Raw genomic sequence first — 23,703 nt, 5'->3', positions numbered from 1 at the left:
TACGACAAGAAAGTATATGTTCAAATATCTTACATACAGTACTAGTTAGAGAGATGGGTCGCCTAGTTATATGGGAGTTACATTTTCATTTTTCCAGTCATCTGGAACAGTGCCAGTATCCATAGTATGTAAAAGTTGTTCTTAGGATAGGAGCGATAGACTCAGCAGTTTCCTTTAAAAACTCTTGAGTTTATTTGGTCAGGGCCACTAGCCTTGTGGATCTCAAGATTTTGTAACAGTTTTAGGATGCCTGTAGTAAAGTAATGTCAATATGGCATTGTGGGGTGTGGGGATGGACCTTGCCTGGCATGGGTCCATTGTGTTCCTTATAGACTGATTGGATTTGTTCATTTAAGGTCTTAATCATTGTCATTTACTAAATGTGTTCCTGAAACTAGTGGTGGAATATCAGTACAATCCTTTCTGAGTGAGCTAATATAGGACCAGAACTTCTTCTGTTTGCAGTGTCCATCATAATCAGGAGGTGAAATAATAATGTTATTGTTGATGGGGTGCTTTTAAGGCTCTTTGGATAGAATGCTTAAGATCAAGGAACTTGTTGAACAATTCTGGGGAATTCAGTTGTTTGGCTTGTCTGTACAATTTGCATGGTCATCTTTTTTATTTTCCTTTGCTGATATTCATGGGAGAGTTCCAGGGCCGTAGCCCACGGTCCAGCCGGTCCGGCATATGGCCGGACCACTTTTCAGTTACTTGATTTTAGTGAAAAGATCAAGATAATCTAATAGAGCAGTCATCAAAATATACTCTAATAGAACAGTCATCGTGATACTCTACATCCGTATTAACTGTCTTAAAATTACCCAGTGAGTCATCTGCATGGCACACTGCATTGAGCTAATTGATCATGCATGTGATGCATTAGCATGCAATTACAATCTAAAACTAAACTTTCACGTTGAGAATTTTTTGCATACATGAAAATAAAATTAGCTACTAGCTATAATAGTCAGATATGAAACTCAATTAATTGGTAATGTAGCACAAAATTACCAATGGTGTTAACAAAAAGAAGAGTCTTTGCATGTATTAAAAATGGCCTCCAGATGCCATTTCAGAGCATCTATTTTCAAAAGTTTCCCTGGGGAAGCATGCCCCCTGACCCCTCTAGCTTAGCATGCTGTGTGTGCTTATAGCACATGCAGTTAAGAAACACACCAAAGCAGATAATCTCTGATTTACAGATCACATTAGATCAATAAAAACTGAGTAGTGTGTATGACTATGACCTTCATTGCAGTCCATGGATGGCCTGACCACTCAAAATCTCTGGGCTCCGGCCCTGTGGGAGACTGCAGCGTTTTCTTGTGATTTTGTGTGGGATGTGTTTGAGAAGAGAGCTTTGTATAGAATTACACAAACTTTCCCTTATGCTGATGTTAGCTAGGTATTTACATTAAATTAAAGATTATAATCAAGGTGTATATCTAATTTGATTGTAGCTCTGTTGTACATGGCTACTTTCCTACTTGCCTGTTTGTAAACAGGTGGTTTGGTTTTGGATCTAATCATGACAGCATCGTGGTCACTAAAGACCTTGAATTGTTGTAACATCCTGCATTTGTGTTGGAAGGTTGGTTAATAAGAATAAATCTAGTACAAATAACTACTGGTGTGAGATCATGGTCTTGTGCTACATCTACCAGTAACTGCTGAGTAGTAGAATTGGAAGATCCTGGTAGTTACTAGAGGGATTGACTAACTGATAAATGTGGTCTGTAAAATGCCGTGGTAATGTTAATACAGAGTTTAACTCATTATAAGATTTCGCATGAAGCATGGAGATTGGAATAGACTTGGGCACAGCGATCATGACTCCTCCATTCCAATCCTCTATGTCTTTATGGTAAATTGTGTAATTTGTGTTATGGGGATTATTACATTATTAGTAACAGATTGAGATAACCATGTTTCAGTACCAAAGATAATGGTTTCAGTGAGTTCTAGGAGCTCAGCTCGTTTATTTATGACAGATTGGAAAGATTGTTATAGGGATCCTGGGAAACAGCTAAAAATTAATGTGGTTTTGTCTCAAGAGAGTTAACATTTCAGCCAACCAGATGATTAGTGGTGATAGCAAAGGTGTCGACAACAGATATGTATAGTTTGACTCCATCACAAGTTTGGAAAAAGGCTGTAATGGACACTGCATTTTATGGCTTCCCCATAGGAAATCTATGGTGAAGATTTCGATTGGCTGTAAACATTGTGTCAGACTTGAAATATTTTTAGTGGGTCAAGCAGTGCTACCAGTTAGCAAAATTTCAAGATCACACGTAATTACATCCATGAGTTATTAAATGTTTTTGCTCAATGCATACATACATAGTGCCTGATAGTGGACATCTATTTATTTTATTTATTAAGGCTTTACAGTACAAGTGCTGAAGGTCTGATATGCATATGCATTTTAAAATTCTCCAACTGCAAAACCAAAATCTCTACTAAATTTGAAGAGCTCTGAATCAATCTTAGTCCTACTCCTACTCTTTTATATACTTGGTTAAGAATCTCTATGACTCTTATTAGAATGGTATATTTAGAATAGTGCATTTAATTGCTCTATTACTGCAGTATCTATAATTTTGGTTACCACAGCAAGTCAGCCTTTCTTGCTGTGATGTATATACTTGTTCTACTTAATTCTGAGGATCAGTTGCAGTTTGCTATACTGCATAGCACTGCTTATTCTTTATAATAAGTTTATGCTTCCAAACTTTGATAATTTTGGTGTTCCTACTACATGTCTATACAAGCCTAAGGAAACCCCTTCCCTACACCCCTGAGAGGGTTATTTCTTTTGGGCACACTTTCATTAGTTGAGGGAATTGGTCCCATAGATAGTAGAGGGTGTTTCTACTATCTTTGGAACCAATTCTCATGATTCTATAGTAGTCCAAAGTTAAAAGTGTGCCCAAAAATATATCCTGAGAGGATTGTATTATTGGTGTTGATAAGGTCAAGCCCTTAATTCTTTGGATGTCCAGATTAAGGTTTCCACCAAGACACACGCTCTCTCTCTCACTTCAAGTTGGAAATGCATTTTAATTCTAAAAGTAAGTCCTAATCATAAACGTTATCATAAATGTGCATGAGTGTTGAGAACATGTATCAGTACATGTGCATTTGAAATGGAGTATTTACCCCTTGGTGTTGCCTTCCTTGGGTGGTATGGTTACAGCAGTTTGTTGAGCTTAGGAATCACAAGCAAGATAAAATCTAGAGCTGTACAGTTATATAAATTAATGAAGTGGCTACTATGTTGGTTGTTCTTTGCCTTGATGGCGTGCCATCCTATATGCATTCATATATTGTATCATAGCCATTATATTATTTTCAATTGAAATGATCAAATTGTGAGAGGATGATGCCTCTCTTGCAGTTACTGAAGGGGAACTTCCTTGAATAAAAGTAGTTATATATAATTTTTTATGTTGAAAATTTACCTTGAGTAATAAATAAGATCAAGGGCACTTGCACAAAGCCATGATCAGCTTTACACCTTTGTATTCATAGCAATAAGTCCACCAATACAAATCGTATACTTAGCTCTGCATATACTGTTGTTTGTCAATCATGATCATTTCATAAACAGCTATGACTATATAATCCCAATTAATAATTGATAGTCCGGCCCCTAGCACTGAATATATCAGTGGACAATCATTGACTTCATTTAGTGGACTAACACTATATATAATGTATAATATTTTTGTATAATTGATATTAAGTATCTATACAGTGTTACCAGTCAACTGTTAATTCTTCTTTTTGTACCATGAGTCTTGTATAGTTAATGTTTTCAAATTCTCTTTTTACTCTATCATTGTGCTGTAGTTTGCAAGGAAGGTCCAGTATAGTAATGGAGTTGTTGTAGTATAGGCTCTTCATTATAATCATGGCTAACTCTTCATCTATTGTATCATCATTCCACAGTGACAGTTTCTTTAGCGTGTCATTATTCATGATGGCTTCAGCAATAGCTGTGGCTCCATCTTGGTCAATAGTGATATGATTCATATTTAGTATCTCTAGTGAGGTGTTGTGCCATAAGCTGTTTGCAACTGCTATAGCTCCTGTTCCTAAGATTTTACATCTAGCAATGTTCAATTCTTTTATTGTCCTGTTTTCAGTGATTGCCTCAGCAATTGCTGTGGCTCCATCTTGACCAATAGCATTTCCCATAATATCCAATAACTCAATTGAAGTGTTGTATGTTAAACTGTTCGCAATAGTCATAGTTCCTGTAGTTGTGATTTTATTGTCACCGATGTCCAATACTCTCAGTTTACTGGTTTGTGTTATTCCACCAGATAATATCACTGCTCCATCATCACCAAGGTCATTATTACAAATATACAACTCCTCCAAACAACACATTATATCAGATAATGCAGATGCTTCTTGTGCTTTGAGACCATTGCTGTCCAGGAATAAAACTTTTAGCGTGTTAGTGATAATTACTGCACTAGACATATCCCTCAGACTAGTAATTTTATTACATCCCAACCTCAAGATTTGTGGCTGATAGTGAGTGATAGTTTCACCAATGAGAAGCGATGATGCTCCAGTGAGTTTGTTTAATGTAAGGTCTATTGTCGTTATTGCTTGCTTATGTGTTTTATCTCCACAAAGACAGCGGTGCAGTACACCGATGCCTTGATCTCCAATACGACAATTAAACAGGTTTAGTATTTTCCATTTCCTGTGTGAACTTGATAGCAAGTATACCAGATACACTACTTGGCTTGGGAGAAGCCTGCGACCACCAAGCATAATCTCATCACTATTAAATGATTTGGACAAAATTTTGCATAAATCTTTATCTTGGGAACACTGCAGAAAGGAGGAAAATTTTACTGGGTCCTTAAAGTATCTTGCAAAATAAATGCTTTCAATTTTACTGTCCTTTAGTGTACAAGGAAGATCCAGTACAGTAATGGAGTTGTTGTACTCTAGGCTCTTCATTACAGTCATGACTGACTCTTCATCTGTGGTATCATCACTCCACAGTGACAGCTTCTTCAGCATATCATTATTCATAATGACCTCAGCAATTGCTGTGGCTCCATTTTGGTCCATAATGTTGTCACTCATATTTAATACCTCCAGCGAGGTATTATGTAATAAGCTGTTTGCAATTGCCACAGTTCCTGTTCCTGAGATTTCACATTTGGCAATGTTCAGTTCTTTAATTAGCTTGTTTTTAGTAATGACTTCAGCAAATGCCATAGCTACATCTTGACCCATAGAATTTCCCATAATATCCAATATCTTGATTGAAGTATTAAATATTAGACCATTAGCAATTGCTATAGCTCCTGTGACTGTGATTATATTGTCACTGATATCCAGTACTCTCAGTTTGTTGGTTTGTGTTAACCAATATGACAATATCACTGCCCCATCATCACCAAGTTTGTTATTACGTATGTACAACTCCTCCAAACAACACATTATATCAGATATCGCCGATGCTTCTTGTGCTATGAGCCCATCACTGTCCATGCATAAAACTTTTACTGCATTGGTGGAGATTGTTGCAGTAGAGATGTCCTTCACACAAGTATTAATGTTGTTATTGAACAACTTCTGAGTAAGCAACTGATGATAATGATTATCGATGGTTTCACAAATGAGAAGTGACATTGATGCCCCAGTTAAATCATTAAAACTGAGATCTATTGTTGTTATTTCTTGTTTGTTTGTTTTATCTCCACAAAAGTAGTGGTGCAGTAGTTTGATTCCTTGGTCTCCAACACGACAATTAAACAAGTTCAGTTTCTTCCATTTTCTGTGTAATCTTGATAGGAAGAATCCCAGGGACACCACTTGGTGTGGGAGTAGCTTGTGGCCACCAAGCTTGATCTCATTGCTATCAAATGATTTTGACAAGATGCCACACAACTTATCATCCTGAGCCTCTTGAAAACACTGGAACAAGTAGAGAACTTTTACTTGATCTTTCAAGATGTCTTGTGAGATAGTTACAGCAATGGATGTATTCTGATCAGAAGCTGGGGTGACCTTGTTTGAGGCTACCTGTCTAGTAGTAGTAATAGTAACATGATTACTTTTGCTATGGCTATCATTTTGAAGGAAAGTAAAGTAACTATCTGTTGGTGGACCCAGGTATCTTCTTAAAGACTTACAGTGTCCGCTGGTTATGCCACAATACATGATCCACATATTGGAGAGGCGGACACACTTGCTATCACGATTATGATCATTGATGGATATACCAGTATATAGTGGTAGTTTCTCAATTTCAACAACTGTTACAGGAAATGACTTCTGCAAGAGTGCGTACACATCATACTCTGATAAGGTTGATACATATTTGGCAGCAAAATATTCTTGTATTCCCAAGTGTAGAAAGTTAAAAGATTTTGTTGGGGTACCAATTTGACATGGACAATAACATTCAATAGATTGTAATAATCCATAACAAGTGGGATCATCCCTGCATGTGTCAGGTAAATCATCAAGTGTGAACACTATTTTATCCTCTACAAGACCATCAAATGCAACTTTCTGCAGTTGTTGAAGTATTTGTTGGACTGGCTGTGGTAAGTGATCCATTTTGTTGATGTGTTCATCTTCAGCAATCTCTCCTGTCCTCTTTAGGTAGTGACAAATTGTGTGTATGATAAAACTGTGGTACATTTTAGAAGCAGTTGGTGGCAGGTTTTCTGGTTGACACATACAAAGGAATACGATGATGGACATTAGTAAAGGTATGTAGCAAATGGCGTCAATATTTGGATATTGTTGAAAATGCTTTTGCAATTTCCCTAGCTTAAAGTGGTCATCTTGTAAGGCTTCATTGGCATATTCCATCCTGCTGGTTTGGTCAAATCCAAGAATTTCAATTCTTTTGTCTACAACACCATGTAGGCAAGCAGAAGCAGTAGGTCGTGATGTCACCACTACTTTAGCCTCAGGCAAAATAGCCTTTTCAATTAGTTGTATAAAAAATGATTCTTTTTGTAATTTGCTACTGAGTTCGTCAAAGCCATCAATGATCACGGTGATATCAGCTCCATGATTGTCTTCTAAATAGCTTTGTATTTGTGTTACTTTATAGGTTGATGATGCAAAGTGCTCAATCAGCTGTTGTACATTATTAATTTTCTGCACATTAGGATCTCTTAATAATAGGAGTAGTACCAACTTGTCAGAGGTGAGCAGCTTACCTTCAGCCCACTCAATACAAATCTCCTTAACAAGAGTTGTCTTTCCTATTCCAGGATGACCCTCAATGAGAATACTATTAGGAATGCTACCAGATTGAGAATTGAATATGTTTCTGAGATCTGTCAGCCTTTGGGAATTGATCTTTTTAGGAATGTCAGAAATATCTCCTCTTGTGCGTAAAAATATTGTTTGCGCTGTTTCCTCTCTTGTCTGCAAATCTTTCTGATACATCAGTGCTAATGTTATGTAAGATCTAGTTTTAACAGGAGGCCAAGGGTCTTTCTCTTCTTTACGTTTCTTAAGTCTCATGTTGCAGTATCGGCCCTTCATGAACTCACCCAGCCAGCCACCTGCTGTGGATACAAGAAGTACACAGCTATGTGTTGACATTTATAGATACTAGACTTATAATAGAGATAGGCAATAGGGGTTTATAATCTGTGCTTTGCATTCCTGTAATACTGTTAGTAGTGATGTCCAACAAAATAATTAACACCTCTCAATTAGAACCTATGACACTCCCCATATAACGCACTGCTAACATACAAAATTTTCTATAGTGAAGTTACAGCTATTACAATAACAAAAAAATTAGCCCATTTTACAGAGGAAAAATGGCACCAAAGAGAGAAAATTAATGATTTACAAACTGAAACCACACACTGACAGATGTGTGATCTCATTGCTGGAACTGAAGTAAACCAGAGATAGGACAAGCACTTAAGCATGTATTTATAAGCACTTTTATGGCATTTGATTTCAAGTGCTGGCGGGAGGTACTTTCAACTCAAACTTTTACATTGTTGAGCATTTGTGCTTGTGGTTAAGCCTTAATGCTTGAGAATACATTACAATATGCATACAGACGGAGAATGTATCTCTACATAGTATATTGTGTTGTTTTGTTCCAAATTATGCCTTTCTCAAGTGCTTTAATTATTTGTACTTGAAGCACTAAATCTTTTGAAGCACTTGTGTTTGTGCTTGTACTTCAGCTCTTTTGTAGCTAAGTGCTTGATGAAATGTGTTTGCCCCATGTCTGAACTGAACAGTCACTTCTACGGGCCTTTGCACACAACCACGTACTGCACATATCTTGCCATTTAAAATACAGAAGATAGTTTCAACTCTATAGTTGATAATGATAATTGCTCAAGACCTCATCCAAACATTACTTTTGACAATCTACATAGTATACATAAGCAAACCTGATAGACTGTATGATGACTTAGTAATGGAGCTTTGTGGTTTCTTTCTTCTTTCATCATCACTCCTGGTCTCCATGCCAACACCTATACAGTAATACAAATCTTTCACACATCATACCCCACTAATAAGCACTATTACATAAAAATGGAAGTAGGGCTTCAAGTGACAAAAAGTAGCAAAAAAGAATATGAATCACGGCATCACAACATAGCTATTTGGGATAGTACCTACATTTTTGTTAAATACCAATGTGGGGAATTTCCCACATAGCTGCATGTATTGCAATTGCATCATTTGTATATCTTGTATACTTTTGATTACTTGCACTGCCCCTACTTCATTTACTTAATACATTTGTGACTGCATGATATATTAGATCGTACATGGTAGGGTGAATCCATAATGAGAGTATCTCAATTTTTCATACCAGTTTTATGATAGCAGTACGACTTCATAAAAATTAATTTTCTGTGATGCCTGGAATCATTCCTGATTCTTTTTACCACTGATTATTCCCAAAATTATTCTGCATGTGCACAATATGGTACAACCATACTATTATGACAACATGAAGCTGCTGATGTGCTACCCATGATCATGAATCAACACATTTGTGTTTCCTAGAGGTCAAAAGAAATGAAGATAAAGATAAGTCAATGATTAATGCGCCATAGGCAATGGAAATAGGGGGTGGTAAAAGGAGGTAGGGGCCATGCCCCTTTCCCCCACTTTTATTGAACAATGCTTGTAACAAAAGATACTACGTACTCTAATGGACGAATAGAAAAGTCAACTGCCCTAATAGAACAGTCACACTTATTTCTCTTAAAAGCTCAAGTAACTTGCTTGCAGCAAAAACTGATATGCCATGCTGTATGCTTAAAGTCACATGTCTGACCCAAGTAATATCTATAAAAATAATTTAAAAAATTAAAACATGGGAATAGAGATCGCTGATAAAAGTAAAGAAACAAGAGTCAAACAAGCCAGCATGTTAAACACACAGAGATCTCTATTTGGACTCAATGGATATGGTAGAAACTAAGGAAAAAAACAGTAGTTTCTCCATAAATCAGGGGAGGATAAGTACTGATAATGCTTCTGTATAAATGTTTATTTGAGTCCAAATAGAGATCTCTGTGTGTCTCTTGTTTCTTTACTTTTTTCAGCGATCTATATTCCCATGTTTTAATTTTTAACATTATTTTTACACTAGTTTGTTTACATTTTATAAATCCATTTATGGATAGCTTACATTATAATAAGAGGTGATGGTGGTGATATTACACAGTACTAAACATGTATATCAAAGTCAGTCATCATGTATACAGTAGCTATTAAGTAGTCAGTTAATATTATCAGAGTTAGCAAACACCAGTGTATCGTTTCCTTAATATTGAATGTGACATAACCAACTATAGGCAGTGTATAGCATGCTGTGATCAACAATAGTATGGCTTCTGATATATCATATAGGCATGCACACTTGTGCAGCTAACACACCAACATTGTTTGCTCTGGTATGAACTTAATATACTGTGGTTAAATATAGGTAATGATAAAGGGTTTCCAAATGAACATGTTAACATGAATAGATTGGATACTTGTTAACACAATTAACATGTTGGTTACCCTTGTAGAGACTAAGTCAGAAGGTCAATGGCAAATGAACCTACAAGAAGCAAATTTGCTTGAGAATGATATGGGTGTTATCATTGTAATATGCATTTAAAAATAGGTCATGGATGTGAAGAAAGACACAGGAAGGAAAGTTGTGTAGTTTTTATCCCTTTGTAGTTTGTACTCACATTTGCTCTAGCCCTGTGGGGAAAAAAAATAATAGTAATAATAATAATAATAATAATAAGAAGAAGAAGAAGCAATTAATTAGATTACATTCATTTTCCATACAATCTTTGGTTTAGCTAACCATTTAGGATTTGCATATACAACCAGAATGTGGAAAGAAATTCAAGGATGATATTTCAGTTATTTAAAATAATAATTTTATTGGTTCCTTTTGACTTCATATTTTCCAGTGGGTTCTTCCAAATTAACTTCTAAGGCTTCTTTTGTGGTTGGGGAGCTTCCTAAGGTGGTGTTTAGGTGTGTGTTCTATTAGGATTTTGGCAAAAAAAAACATAGGCGACCTCTATTATGAACCACTACTGTGGTTCATGATTATGCTTGAAAATTTCCTATTGTTCTTATTTTTTTCATATCTAACCCATCAATAGTTTTCAGATGTCCAATTTTGTATGCATAAATGAAACCATTCCATCTTTTCTAGTGTGTATAGTGAGACTATAAAAGTTGACTTCAATTCCTCAATTATTGACTGGGGAAATGTGTTTTCTCACCTCTTTTTACAGTAGCTACCGTTTCATCAGTCAAGTTGTCAATAGATGTTGGATGGCTAACTGCGCAGACAATAATGGATCAAAAATGATAACATATACGATATTATACTGTACACATAGAATTCAGAAGCTACATTGCACACTAGCTTGTATCAAGACACAGTAATGTGTCATGCAGCCCAAGAAGCCAGTGTGCCACACCGTGAATATATTGACAGGAAGAAAGAAAATATGATTTTCACACATATGTAGCTCTGTGATCTCTTATTCGATTGGAACCAAATTTGCTACAGAAGTGCCTGCCAGGAAAGAGAGTCTACATACCAAATTTGAAGAAAATTGTCTTGACCATTTCCGAGATATGAGCGGCCAAAGTTTCATTTTAATTTCTTCATTTTCTTCTTCTTTACGCACACTTTGCAAAATCTGCCATAAAACACCAATGCATGCTCCATTTGGGCTGAAATTTGACACACTTAAAGGACTCATTAAAGTGGATTTCATGCAGTACCAAGTTTGGTAGGAATCCGATGAACATTTACGGAGTCATAACCGATTATTTGTGTAAAATAAGGTCAAACTTCTGTCACGTCCACAGGTCAAACCCCTTGGAGAATGAGTTGAATATTGCTATGTAGATGGAGTAACCATCGTAGGAGTGCCTTTTTGTGGTTTGAAAGAAATCAAGATAAAGATCATGGAGATATTACACAAAACCCAACTTGTATTGCAATTATGTGATAATAGCCCATCACTTGGTCTAATTCATCTCTATGCATTCTACTTCCATTTTGCCCTACCACCTACCACTCCAAGTGAAGCCCTTCTGACAAGTCCAACCTCACAATAAATGTCAGAAAACTTGACTGTTGCTTACTTTGAAAATTAACTGAAAGTCACATGCAGTGACAGATAAGTAAAGTCTCAGGCCTAGAATACAGACAATTAATGGACATAAAAACAATGTGCAAACTATTGCAGGGCTGAATCTAACACTGCAGTGATGGTCAGGCCATCTGAGTAGACTACCAGAAGTATGTCACGTGAGTCAAGCAGCACTTCACCAACCCAATGAAGTTTAACCATACCTTCTCACAAGGCTTCTTCCGGTGCAGTGGTGGAACCACCCACTTTATGACTACATTTTTAATGGCCAATATAAGCAGTTTTGTAATGATTATTATATGTGTTTGTTAGATAAATTGTAATTTTCTATTTTTGTAGTGTGTGTGCACGTTAGTTGTCAGCTAGTTGTCAGTTTTAGTGTAGTGAGAATGTGTGTTGTTTTGTAGCAAACTTTTTTTTTTAATCTTGTAAAGAAGAATGGCTATAGTTGATTGCTGGAGCCAGAGCAGCTGAATCTAGGGGGTCTGGGCCCCAGGAAATTATTGAAAATTTAGTGCTCTGGATGGCATCTGGAGCACTTTTAACTTCAAATTTGATGTTTATTATACCAGTGATTATTATGAGAACACGTGAAAACAAATTCTGGAAAATCTACATACAGCAAAACTACTACTTTATCGATTTACAACAGCTGCAAACTACAAAATGAGTACACTGATCAAAACGTCGGTCCATTGAAGATGAGGAATTCCAAGAAGAATGTACTGACATGAGGCTCACATGTTTTATTATTATTATTGTTAAAGCTTTACAGTGGCCTGCACTGAAGGTCTTGTCATTGCATGTGCACATTTTCTTTCTTCAGGCTTTTTTGGAATTTATGTAAATGTTTAAAAGTTGGTGCAGCCGAAACTGTACCAGCCATATTGCTAGATCCAGCCTTGTGTTGTGTCACCCGTCCTATATACTGTAGTTCATTGTGAAATACCTTGCTTTACACAACCGATATACTACTCATCAAAATTAATATGCATGATCTAGCCAGCATATGCTTTGATGATCATGATTTAACTAACCTTGTAGAAGTAACAGTTTGATGTTACAGGCCACGTTCTTTAGTTCGATTATTGTAAGAGCTTCTATCACTTTATCCCAACTGGCTTGGACATCGGTGCTCAGCCATTTACTAAACATTTTCCTACAACATGTTCTAGTGTCATTCTTTGTGTCTGCTTTAATTGTGTCTAATTCATGAGTGTAGTCAGAATCCAGCAACTGTAGACCCAGATGATACCATTGTTTGGTAACTAAAGGTAGCACGTGATTTACCAGATCTTTCAATATAGGACGATTGCAACCTGCAGTATCATAGACAAGTATCTCTAGATTATAAGACAGTGTCTTACTCACCACTTGCATGGATCCTTGCTTGTGCCATTCTAGTAGCAGTGTCTAACGGTAAATTACTAATCAATGTGATGCCCCACCTATTTTTGTTAGTGTCACGTGACAAGCCGCCATTTTCGCTGTCGTGATACTCTAATAAAGCAGTCACATCGATACTCTAATAAAACAGTCAAATGCATGTCAAGATTTCATTACCATATAGCTAGCTCATTTTAAGAGTCGATTTCTCATCTACAAATATGTATGGACTGAGAAATCTGATTCTGTAACCAGTTGCTCATGCAATAAAAAAATGCTGGGACAGGGATAGCTAGGATCACAGACAATTTGGTGGCACACACACACACACACACACACACACACACACACACACACACACACACACACACACACACACACACACACACACACACACACACACACACACACACACACACACACACACACACACACACACACACACACACACACACACACACACACACACACACACACACACACACACACACACACACACACACACACACACACACACACACACACACACACACACACACACACACACACACACACACACACACACACACACACACACACACACACACACACACACACACACACACACACACACACACACACACACACACACACACACACACACACACACACACACACACACACACACACACACACACACACACACATATATGTAAACCACAACCTGTTATATATGACTCAAACCACGTTACATTATTGCTGGGGCGGTATGTAATATCATTCCAATGACTGTGTTGCAAGACAAAAGACCTGGATGTGTGAGCATGGTAAATATATTGCCACCCCATGCAGTAATCCCTTTTGCTTTGTGGCTTTCCAGCAATCCCTACTTCATTTACCTTAAATTTATTACCGGCAGTTGCTGTAGATAGAAATGGCCAAAGAACTTCACACTTGACACCTCATAATCAGTACTAGTGTTTTTCATATCAAACATTTTAAAATGCAAATTCATAACTCTCACAAATCTTTAGTGCATTCCATAGAAGAGGTAACACATGCACTTGACGTTGAACTTTTTTTTTTATCTCAAAGGTGTTGGCACCAATACAATAAGTCCCATACTATTATTGTATGCATGTGCTCCAGACTACACTGTTACTGACAACAACCTTGTCAGGCAACCTAGCTATACAGTTGGTGGACAGCTAGCAACATACATGGACCACACTGAGCTATAAGGTTTGGTCAGGTGTTCTGAAGCAAGAGTGACCCACAGAAAAATACATACCCTACATGAAGTTTTAAAATATTATATAACGTAGCTATATAGCTGCTGCAAGTTATATTCAATTCTTTCCAGGTACGTAATAAGTGAGAATTACATGTGTATGTAATGTATATACATTTTACTAAATTTAAGTGACTTCTATAGTCCTGAAAAGCTTTGAAGTTATATGTTAGGAGCATAGTACATATAAACAGTCCTGAAGTATTAATAAATAAATAAATAAACAGATGGAACATGTTCCTCAAAAATCAAATTGTGCAATCCTGTGATAATTAAATTATTGATGGAAAGTAGAGTGATTGTGATTGCTGTACCAATTACACTTGCAGAATTTCATATTGCCAGTCAGTTTTTCTAGAACATACAATTGGAGACCAATAATTTCTACAATATTTGTGGTCCTTATTGTTGTATCTCTGGCCAGAACATTGAAAAATCTACAATAATGACCTGTACAATATAAATTAAATATTTTTAAAGTTGATAGCGATGGGTGGCCAGTTAGAGTCTTCAAACACTTCCTTCAGGACATGTTTGTACTTGTTCCTGGGTTGGGTCTTACACCTGACCCATCGAAGAGCTTGTGTCATCCAGGAGGAAGGAATCACATATACCTGTTAAGTGTAATGACAGTAAAGATGTTATCACTGACTCTATACAGTCAGTCTATATATTTTATACACCACAAATATGATTATTTTACCACAAAGTGTTAGGCAGTCATAAACACACATGGGTGGATGATAGTCTACAAATACATTGGGGGATCTCAGTTATCCAAACTCTAGGAAACCACTGGCCATTGTCTTTAGGCAGATGCAATGAGAAAGTTAATGTTGCTATTACTACATGTGCCAAAGTGTGAAGAACAGTGTGTGCATGTAGCCCCAACAGACCTCATGAAGAGGGACTGCCACTTATTCTCATTCAAATTAGTTGTACACAAGAAAACTGCATTAAACAAGGATTTATCTTTGTAGAATGATACATGACAATTCATACTCACCTCAAACAGATAAGCTAGAAACATGAGTATGGTTCCTCTGAACAGCACACTCGGGTGTTGTTTGAGTTGCATTAGTAGTGGAAACTGTAACATTAAACATTTCACATTACTAAATGACCAAAAATTCCTTGGTTAAATGCAATGGTACTATCTTAGTAAAATTGGTGTATTGACTGCTCAAATTTTACCACTATTCAATCCTCGAAACAATGTTGAAACCCTTATTTTCAATTTCTTTGGCATCTACCCAAAACTTCTTTTCTAACCAGATCAATAATGATTGGAACTCCTTACCTGAAAAGGTCATTTCAGCAACTTCCATTTCTAACTTGTTAGATAAGCACTGGCATAATCTAGGATATGGACTTAACCAAAGGCCATGCAGTGGCCTAAATGTATACTTGATTGTATATATGTCCATTAATTATAATCTCAAGTGCAGCTGCTATTGAAGGTGCAGCGTTTAACCAAGTAAATACGGTATGTAAACAAGTGAGATGGAAAATTAGGAATAGCAGCTGTAACAAGCATTGCAAGAGCATTCAATATCTTCTGTGGCCAAATTAATAATCAGTGCACAATAGTCTGATACTATTGTTCTTAATATTACAACAAAGTTTTTAGATATCATTTCAGGCACAGATCTATTACTCCAATCTGTACTATATAGCTAGTCAAGAGGCTGCCATAACAATGCAAACAACCAAACCACTGTAAGGCTGAGAGTTAGTCTAACATGTAACAGCAGTTAGTATATTATTTTGAAGATGTCAAAATTGGTATGCATACGTACATTTATCACTCACTTGACATGATCTTTTATCACAATACTACAGTTCAACTTTCCTCTATGAGCAAACCTTCATATAAAAGTATTGGTATATAGCTAGTTTGATGGGTGAGGTAGGTTTCCAGTCGCTACATCATCTATGCTTGATTTTGGTTCTAAAAATGGGTTTTCATCTACAGACACCAAGTAAATGTTAGCCAGTCCTCACATCACAGTAGTAGTCATCCATTGACAAAAAAAAAATTCTCCTCAGGTAAAATATAATTATAAGATGCTTAGGTAATCAACCTCACACTAACATGATTTCCACCAATATTGTGATTTTAGCACTAAATCTTTTGTGCTGTGCTATTAAATTAGTGTCTAACGCTGTAACCTTTAGATGGTGTATCATTAGTGACCACACCCAAGCCTAGTCATGTGAGCCTGAACGGATTGGTTAAACACTTTTGTAGTTGAGCTCTTGATGAGGCTGCTAGCTATATTTTATAGGATTTACAATTGTTTTAAGCCAAAATTTATATTTTAAGCAGTTGAGTCGGCAAATTATGTAGTGAAGATACAATTTTTGATACATTTTGCTCCAAGCTCACCTAGATGGTTACTGATACTCAAATTTAACCATACTTTATCTTTGTCGATTGATGACTACTACTGTAATGTGAGGAAGTTTTGACTATCATAAACTCATTTTTGGAATGCCCAAATGATGCAGCAACAGCAAACCTACCTCACCAATCGACCCACCAATGCTTTAATGTAACTCACAGAGGAAGGTTGAACTCTAGTATTGTGATAAAGATCAATGTTGCCAAGAGTTAACAGATTCTGCAGAACATTTTCATCAATTTCTAGAAGGTAATGGAATTTACCGCCACTGCAGTTGTATTCAAGTGTGAGCTAGTCCAACATGTAACAGCAGTTGTTACATTTTTTACACCTAGCATAGACACCTGTAATCACTACCACCCAGAAATAGCAGCCAAAAGAGTGGCTATTAGCACTCAAGCACCCAAACACATATACCATTTACTATTTTTAACCAAGACCCAGGTCGGCGATTGTACTTGTCCCATTATGTCCGTACATAAGAAGGAGCCACTATGTACGGACATAATGGGACAAGTACAATCAAGCAGAGGATGAAACATTCTGTTAAATAAACAAGACATGATGTTTATGATGCATGGTATAATGTCACAGTTAGTGTAGAGTGGTCTCCTGTAAGGTGCAGGGTCCAGTTGTAAAGATGACTGCCAGTATGACATGATCTATTGGAATATTGAACATTGGAATAACAGTGTGTTTTCTTAGCATACAATGTTGTCACTGTCATTAGGTTTTAATGGCATGTACCTGTGGGGAGTATATACGTATATAACATGATAAAAGCATACCAAGAGAAGTAACAAATAATATTTGACCTCACTAAAAGACATAAGTGTAAGAACAAACACCATGACCACTCTAGCAATGTAGCTTTCATTAGGTTTGCAATGAAAGATCATGATTTCTTTACAGGATACCATTTAATGGCTGATAAGCGTTATTTTATGAAGCACACAGCTGGCATATCTGTCATCCTCTAACTATATACAGTTCAAATTTTAGCATACTGTTCATCTTGTTTTAGTCCCACTCCCTTGTTAAAATCTCTCCAACTAAAGAGAGTTGCTTACTATGCACAGCTATAAAGTGGGAGCTCTATCATTGAAAACCTATGTGCCAGTTTGATTACAAAATTGTTTAGATAAGGGAATTTGTTTGGATACGTGAATCCCATTTGAGCTAATACAACTGCATGCTGATAAATACTTTATTTTACGGTCCAAATTTGTTTATCACAAAATCTTTGCTGACATAGTTCTAACTCTTGGTACAAATAAATGATGAGCATTATGAGCAATGCTAGAAGTGATGTCAACAGCATAGTTAAAAGTGTCATGTAGACATGATGGCAAGATCTTGTGTAAAATTCTGTAAACTTGTATGGCTGTATGATAACATTGTCGCTCAGTCAGACTAATACTCATAGAACTACTGACATTGGATGTTAAACTGGAAAATCTCGAGTGCAGTCTCTCAAGTCGCTTGAAACTGTATGGTAGATGAAGGTGTCCACACTACATCGCAATAGTCTAATATTAGCAGCACAGACACATGATATATAATCTACCAAGAAGGTCATCAGGTACAGGAGGCAAATGCAATATATACACTTGTAGTGCGTATGTTTATGCCATGTTAAATTCTCATCAACATATGGTCCAAGAGGACACACGAGATAGTGGCCTGCCATCAATAGTAACACTTAAGTCATGATGTTGAAGAAGTTTTTGCTTGAAGTGAGCCAACTAACATTACATTAGATTTCTTGATACTAAGGCTCAAGACATTTACACAAAGCCAAGAATACACAAGATTAAGATCTTTCTGTAAGTCATGTTCCACACAAGATAGATTAACATTGCTACAGTGCATTTCCATGTTATCTGCATACCAATTTAGTTCACAGTAATTGATCCCTGTAGCACACCAACATGTGCAGATAGATGATGATCCCTGCATACAGACTTGTTTACGACATGATAAGTAACTTGCAAACCAAGTAAGAGAGTAACCTAACACACCATAACATGCTACCTTGGATAGTAATAGCTATATCATGATTGAAGCAATCAAATGCCTTGGATATGTCTAAGAAAGCTACTGCAGTGAATTTACTCTCATCAATAGCTCTTCGCCAAGAATCAGTAACATGTAGGAGAACATCCTGAGTTGAGTCATTTGGATGAAATCCTGATTGACGATCTGAAAATAAATTGTTTTCCAATACATATGTTTATTATGTTACCAATTAACCATAAACCACTTGTTCTAAAACTTAAAAGTGGCAGGATAGAAATTGAACGAAAATTTGCCAACCCAGTACTAACTTTAACGTTTTTTAACCACTGCAAGTTTCCACAAGTCAGGAAAGTTTCCAGAAGTAATGTTAGAATTTACAAGTCTGGTAATAATTTTTCCAATAGAAGTAGGCTCAGCCTTTATAGATCTGACAGGAATACCATCAACACCTGAAATCCTTTTACTCTCAAGAATGAATGATTTCAGATTATGAAACTTCAGAAAGATGCCAGAAACGTAAGCCAGTTCAAGCCACTGAACAAAATGATAAAGGAGAAATGAATGTATGAGGAAGACTACTAGCAAGTTTATCAGCAACAGACATAAGTAATGATTTAAGTCATCAGGAGTAAAATCCAGATTTACAACAGAGCCAGATGGTTGTGACCCTTGGTGTGACATGTAATGAAAATTGGAGCAAAACTTTCTAGATCCACCTGGTGTAGAAGAAACAAGTTGTGACAAATAAGTATGGTAACTTTGTTATGAGCAGGGTGATATTGCTTGGGCATGTGTATTTGGTACCAAGTGTCAGCCATTGAGCATACAATAGAGGACAACTAGATTTATAAATATAGGTTTCTCTTATAATTGGTGTGTACAACACACCCAAAATATACTACCAAAGAATCCCAACCATAAGAAGCATCAAAAGTTAATTTGTAACAGTAGTACTTTCATAAGATTACCTATGTTTGAGCCAAAATTCTAATTGAGCATTCACCTAAACACCACCTTAGAAAGGATTCCCAACCACAAAAGAAACCTTAAAAGATAATTCGAAAGAAGCATATGTACACTAGTAAATATATCTATTATTTCATCTTATTCTTTTTTTTTCTCTCTAAATACAAGGTATCTGTGCAGTTTTGGTACATGATCCATTAATATATGTGTGTACACTGCAGAGTTAGTATAGGTAGTATTGGAATGCTATTTTTGCTGTGTCTCTAATAGAATAGTCAATAACACTAATAGAGCACAGTGGCAGATCTAGAAATTTCAGAGGGGGCTTCACAGGGGCAGATCTGGGATATTCTTATGTGAAGTACCTCAACAAGTGTGCGAAGTACACTCAGCATGTGTATGCTTCAACTACGGGGGCATGCCCCCACAGGAAAAATTTATAAATTAGCTGAACTTGGTAGCACTTTTGATTAAATAAACACTATATGAATTACTACATGGTGTATAGGCCTGCATCAAATATGCCAGTGTAATAAAAAGCGTAATAGGCTGGAGTGCTATGCCAGCATATCAGGTAGATATTTCAAACTATGGAGCTCAATTCCATGAAAATACACTGTGGATCGATACTCCCTAATAGAGCAGTTAGTGGAAACTGCAATAGAGCACTCAAATGCATTGTACATACTACATATGTAGCTCCTTAGTTGATATTCTCTAGTAGGACAGTCACTTTGTAGTGAAATACTCTAATACAACATTCACTGATTATAGAATGTTCTTAAAAATGTTGTTAACCTAGGAGTATAATGCAAGCATAATTGAAGAGCATAATTGGTGAAAGTTTTGGAAAATTCCTGAAAGCAATTTTGGGCAAAATTTTGAGCATAAATGACTCAGGCCTAGCATGGTGTTATTTATTGTCCAACTCTAGCAGTGGCAATTCTAAAAGCCAACTGCATTTAGAGGGCAAAGCATACCAACTGAATGCACCCTTCAGGAAAATTTTGACATTTTATCCTTACTTGGTAACAATTTTTGCTGAATTTCATTGTAAGTGATTACATGTTGAAAGAAAGCTCATTATCCAATAGCTACTACCAGTCTAGCTATAAATCTACATGATATATGTATGCAACATAAAATTAATGTAGTAAATACGCATCCAGCTGGAAAATTCCTGATTTCATTGCACTCTTGAATGACTGCATGGGGACCACCTATATAGCGTTCAGATAACTGAAAGTTGTGCGAAACAATGTAATAATAAAATATTAATAACTACTCTAGTATAGCACTCAATACTCTGATAATCATTTTTGGAGTTCGGGTAACTAAAGGAGATAATTGATTTGTATAACTGAGGCTTGCAGATAAACAATGCCCTAGATTGTACATCAACTCTTAAGACAATGAATATGAATCCATGCATAGTAAAATTAAAAGAGGTTTTAGTAAAGGAAATTGTATATAAAAGTTACTGAGTTAGTTTATTTACAATCACACTTAGCTGTTGTATATACATAGTGAAATAACACAGCTATTGTTATTATTATATGGTAGTGCATGGAGTTTGAAGAATGCAACAAGCATGCATCAATATGCATGCTGTTCAAGGAGATCTAGGTCCCAGAAAATTATGGAAGAATCAATGTGGTATTTTAGGGCATTGTTACCAATGATTTCAAATAGCGAAACAGCTAGATTTTAAAAGCATGACTGTTCTATTAGAGTTATTGACTACTCTGTTAGATGTTTGCTACAAAATGGTTCAACCAAAGCCTTCTGGTTCACTGCCTATAGCTAGCAGGAAAGTGTTTAAACTAAGTGCAAAACTGAGTGGAGTAGCAAAATTATGCACAGTTATATAACTAGAAAGCAAAGCTCTGTACTGAAACATCTGCCATACAAGTAGAAATTTTTTATGTGGAAGTGTAAGCTTTAATCCATTTCTCTGTCATGGAATTTATTAACATTGTTCAGCTATGAAGGAAAAGACATGCAGTACTGTATCCAGGAATTGGTACCGTGAAACAGGTCAGATGTAATCAGCCAAAGCAGGAAGCCAGTTTATCACAAACATTCCATACTTGGAGGATAATACAAGCAAGGGTGGGTCTTTTATAATATAGAATTGTGTAAAGAGATTTGTTGCTGTTTAGGCATCATACAAGCCATAGGTGGATCTAGGAGACACTGTTGGTGGACTGAGGGGGGCAAGAAGTTTTAGTGTTTAATTTCACTAAGAGGAAAATAATGGAACTCTAGTACACAAGTCCTATTCATTTGCAATGAATGAAGGGCATACACTTTCTGCATATGAATGAGGGCATAGCTACACTTTCTAGACTTAGTGGATATCTTCTGAAAAATTAGACCTCCTATAGGTTGAATGTGGGAGCATTTTTGATAGCTATTTAGCTATTCAAGTTTTCTTCTGTTACTGGATATGCTGACTACCACACTTTATTGAAAGTCATTCCTTAGAAGAGTGATAGGCGATAAACTTAATGCTGACCTCTCAGTTTGGGAAGCAGTATTTCATAGATTCATTGAAGCATGATTCTTACTCAAGATCCTGGATTTTGTGTTTTTTATGTTAGGCTATCCATAAATGGATTAATAAAAATTAAACAAACTAGTGTAAAAATAATTTTAAAACATGGGAATAGAGATCACTGAAAAAAAGAAACCGTAGTCAACAAGCCAGCATGTTAAACACACAGAGATCTCTATTTGGACTCACATACAGAAGCATTCTCAGTGTTTATCTATATACCCCTGATTTATGAAAACTTAGCTACAGTCGAACTTCTCTAATCCGACACCTGCATAATCCAGAATCCTCTCTAATCCGACCAAAATGTCATTTACCAACACTTTTGTTTAGAAAACAACCTCCGTAATCTGACACCTTTGTACTCTGACACAAAATTTGATTCCCTAGACTTGGAAGTACATTGTTTTTGATCTTTGTAATCCAACAGAGAATAATAGCAGCATTAAAAACAATTACAGAAAATGATGTTTACGCAACCCAAGCATTTATTTGGTTGACAATAATAGCAGAAAGCTGTATTACTTGAAAATTCTAACATTAAAAACATTGTGTGGTCCGTTTTACCACATAATCTGACATAATTCTAGATATTGTACAATGTTGGATTACATAGGTGACTTGATAATCCAACATCCTCCTTACTCCAGCAAAATGTATGGCTCCCAACTGCTTTTTCCTTAGTCTCTACCATAACTACTGAGTCTGAATAGAGTTTGTTTCAAGTGACTATTGCTTCTTTTACTTTTATCAGCAATCTCTATTCCCATATTTAAAAAAAATTATTTTTAACTATAAGTTAGTTATATCACAATTAGTTATATCACAGCAGGAGTAGTTATTGATATGAGTCTTGTCTGAGAATAGTTTGACATTACAAATTAGATGACATGTCTCTGGACACTAACTTATTAACTCCACATCTGATATGGGGTGCCTGTATTGATACAACATGGCTATCCTGAATTGGCTTGATATATTAAGTATATATAGACCAGTTTTATTTTTTTTCTCTGATGCAGATTTAAGTAATGCCAGTGCTGCATTATTTTTCCTTCGTATAAGTGGTATCCACATGTTCATTGAAGGAAATTTGGAGTCAATCGTAACCTGGCTGAGTTTGTAAAAAGTAAAGCAATTAATTCAACTCTGACACCTCAGTGTCCATATCAAGAATTTTAATGTGCAAACTCATAACCCTCACAAATCTACTTTCAGTCACCCTCCGGCTATACATTCCATAGCAGAGATAAACATATGCACTTGATGCTGAACTTTGGTCTCAAAAGTGTTGGCACCATTACCCTCACCAATGGAGATGGCACATTTGGTGCACGGCTAAATACACTACATAAGTTCAGCTAATGTTCTACCAAGTATTTGAATAGTACCAATGGTTAACTAGTTATGTAGCAATAATTTTGGATA

At 36.2% G+C, this 23,703-nt stretch overlaps 1 protein-coding gene across 2 annotated transcripts; it reads right to left on the bottom strand.

Moving 5' to 3' along the window:
- Positions 1 to 3,660: 3,660 nt before the first annotated feature.
- LOC136242793 (protein NLRC3-like) lies at positions 3,661 to 13,113 on the bottom strand. 2 transcript variants are annotated; one of them, XM_066034271.1, is made up of 5 exons: positions 13,044 to 13,113; positions 12,710 to 12,991; positions 10,788 to 10,847; positions 8,427 to 8,510; positions 3,661 to 7,571 (listed from the first exon to the last, which is right to left on the bottom strand). In XM_066034271.1, exons 1-5 carry the CDS (start codon positions 13,069 to 13,071, stop codon positions 3,766 to 3,768), a joined length of 4,260 nt encoding a protein of 1,419 aa, XP_065890343.1. In that variant the 5' UTR covers positions 13,072 to 13,113; the 3' UTR covers positions 3,661 to 3,765. The 2 variants fall into 2 exon arrangements, with proteins under 2 accessions (XP_065890343.1, XP_065890344.1); XM_066034272.1 differs by lacking the exon at positions 10,788 to 10,847.
- Positions 13,114 to 23,703: the final 10,590 nt, after the last annotated feature.

The sequence above is a fragment of the Dysidea avara genome, chromosome 13 (assembly GCF_963678975.1).
Source record: "Dysidea avara chromosome 13, odDysAvar1.4, whole genome shotgun sequence".
Lineage (NCBI taxonomy): Eukaryota > Metazoa > Porifera > Demospongiae > Dictyoceratida > Dysideidae > Dysidea > Dysidea avara.
Note: the sequence above shows the minus strand (reverse complement) of the source record. Positions and strands in the feature narration are given on the sequence as shown.

Excerpts from the sequence above, each read along its gene's own strand:
- LOC136242793 (XM_066034271.1), bottom strand. The coding sequence starts at position 13,071 with ATGGCACAAGCAAGGATCCATGCAAGTG. Across the intron at positions 12,992-13,043 it reads AGCAAGGATCCATGCAAGTG|GTTGCAATCGTCCTATATTG; the intron begins GTGAGTAAGACA and ends ATGATACTGCAG. Across the intron at positions 8,511-10,787 it reads GGTAGCTACTGTAAAAAGAG|GTGTTGGCATGGAGACCAGG; the intron begins GTGAGAAAACAC and ends ATTACTGTATAG.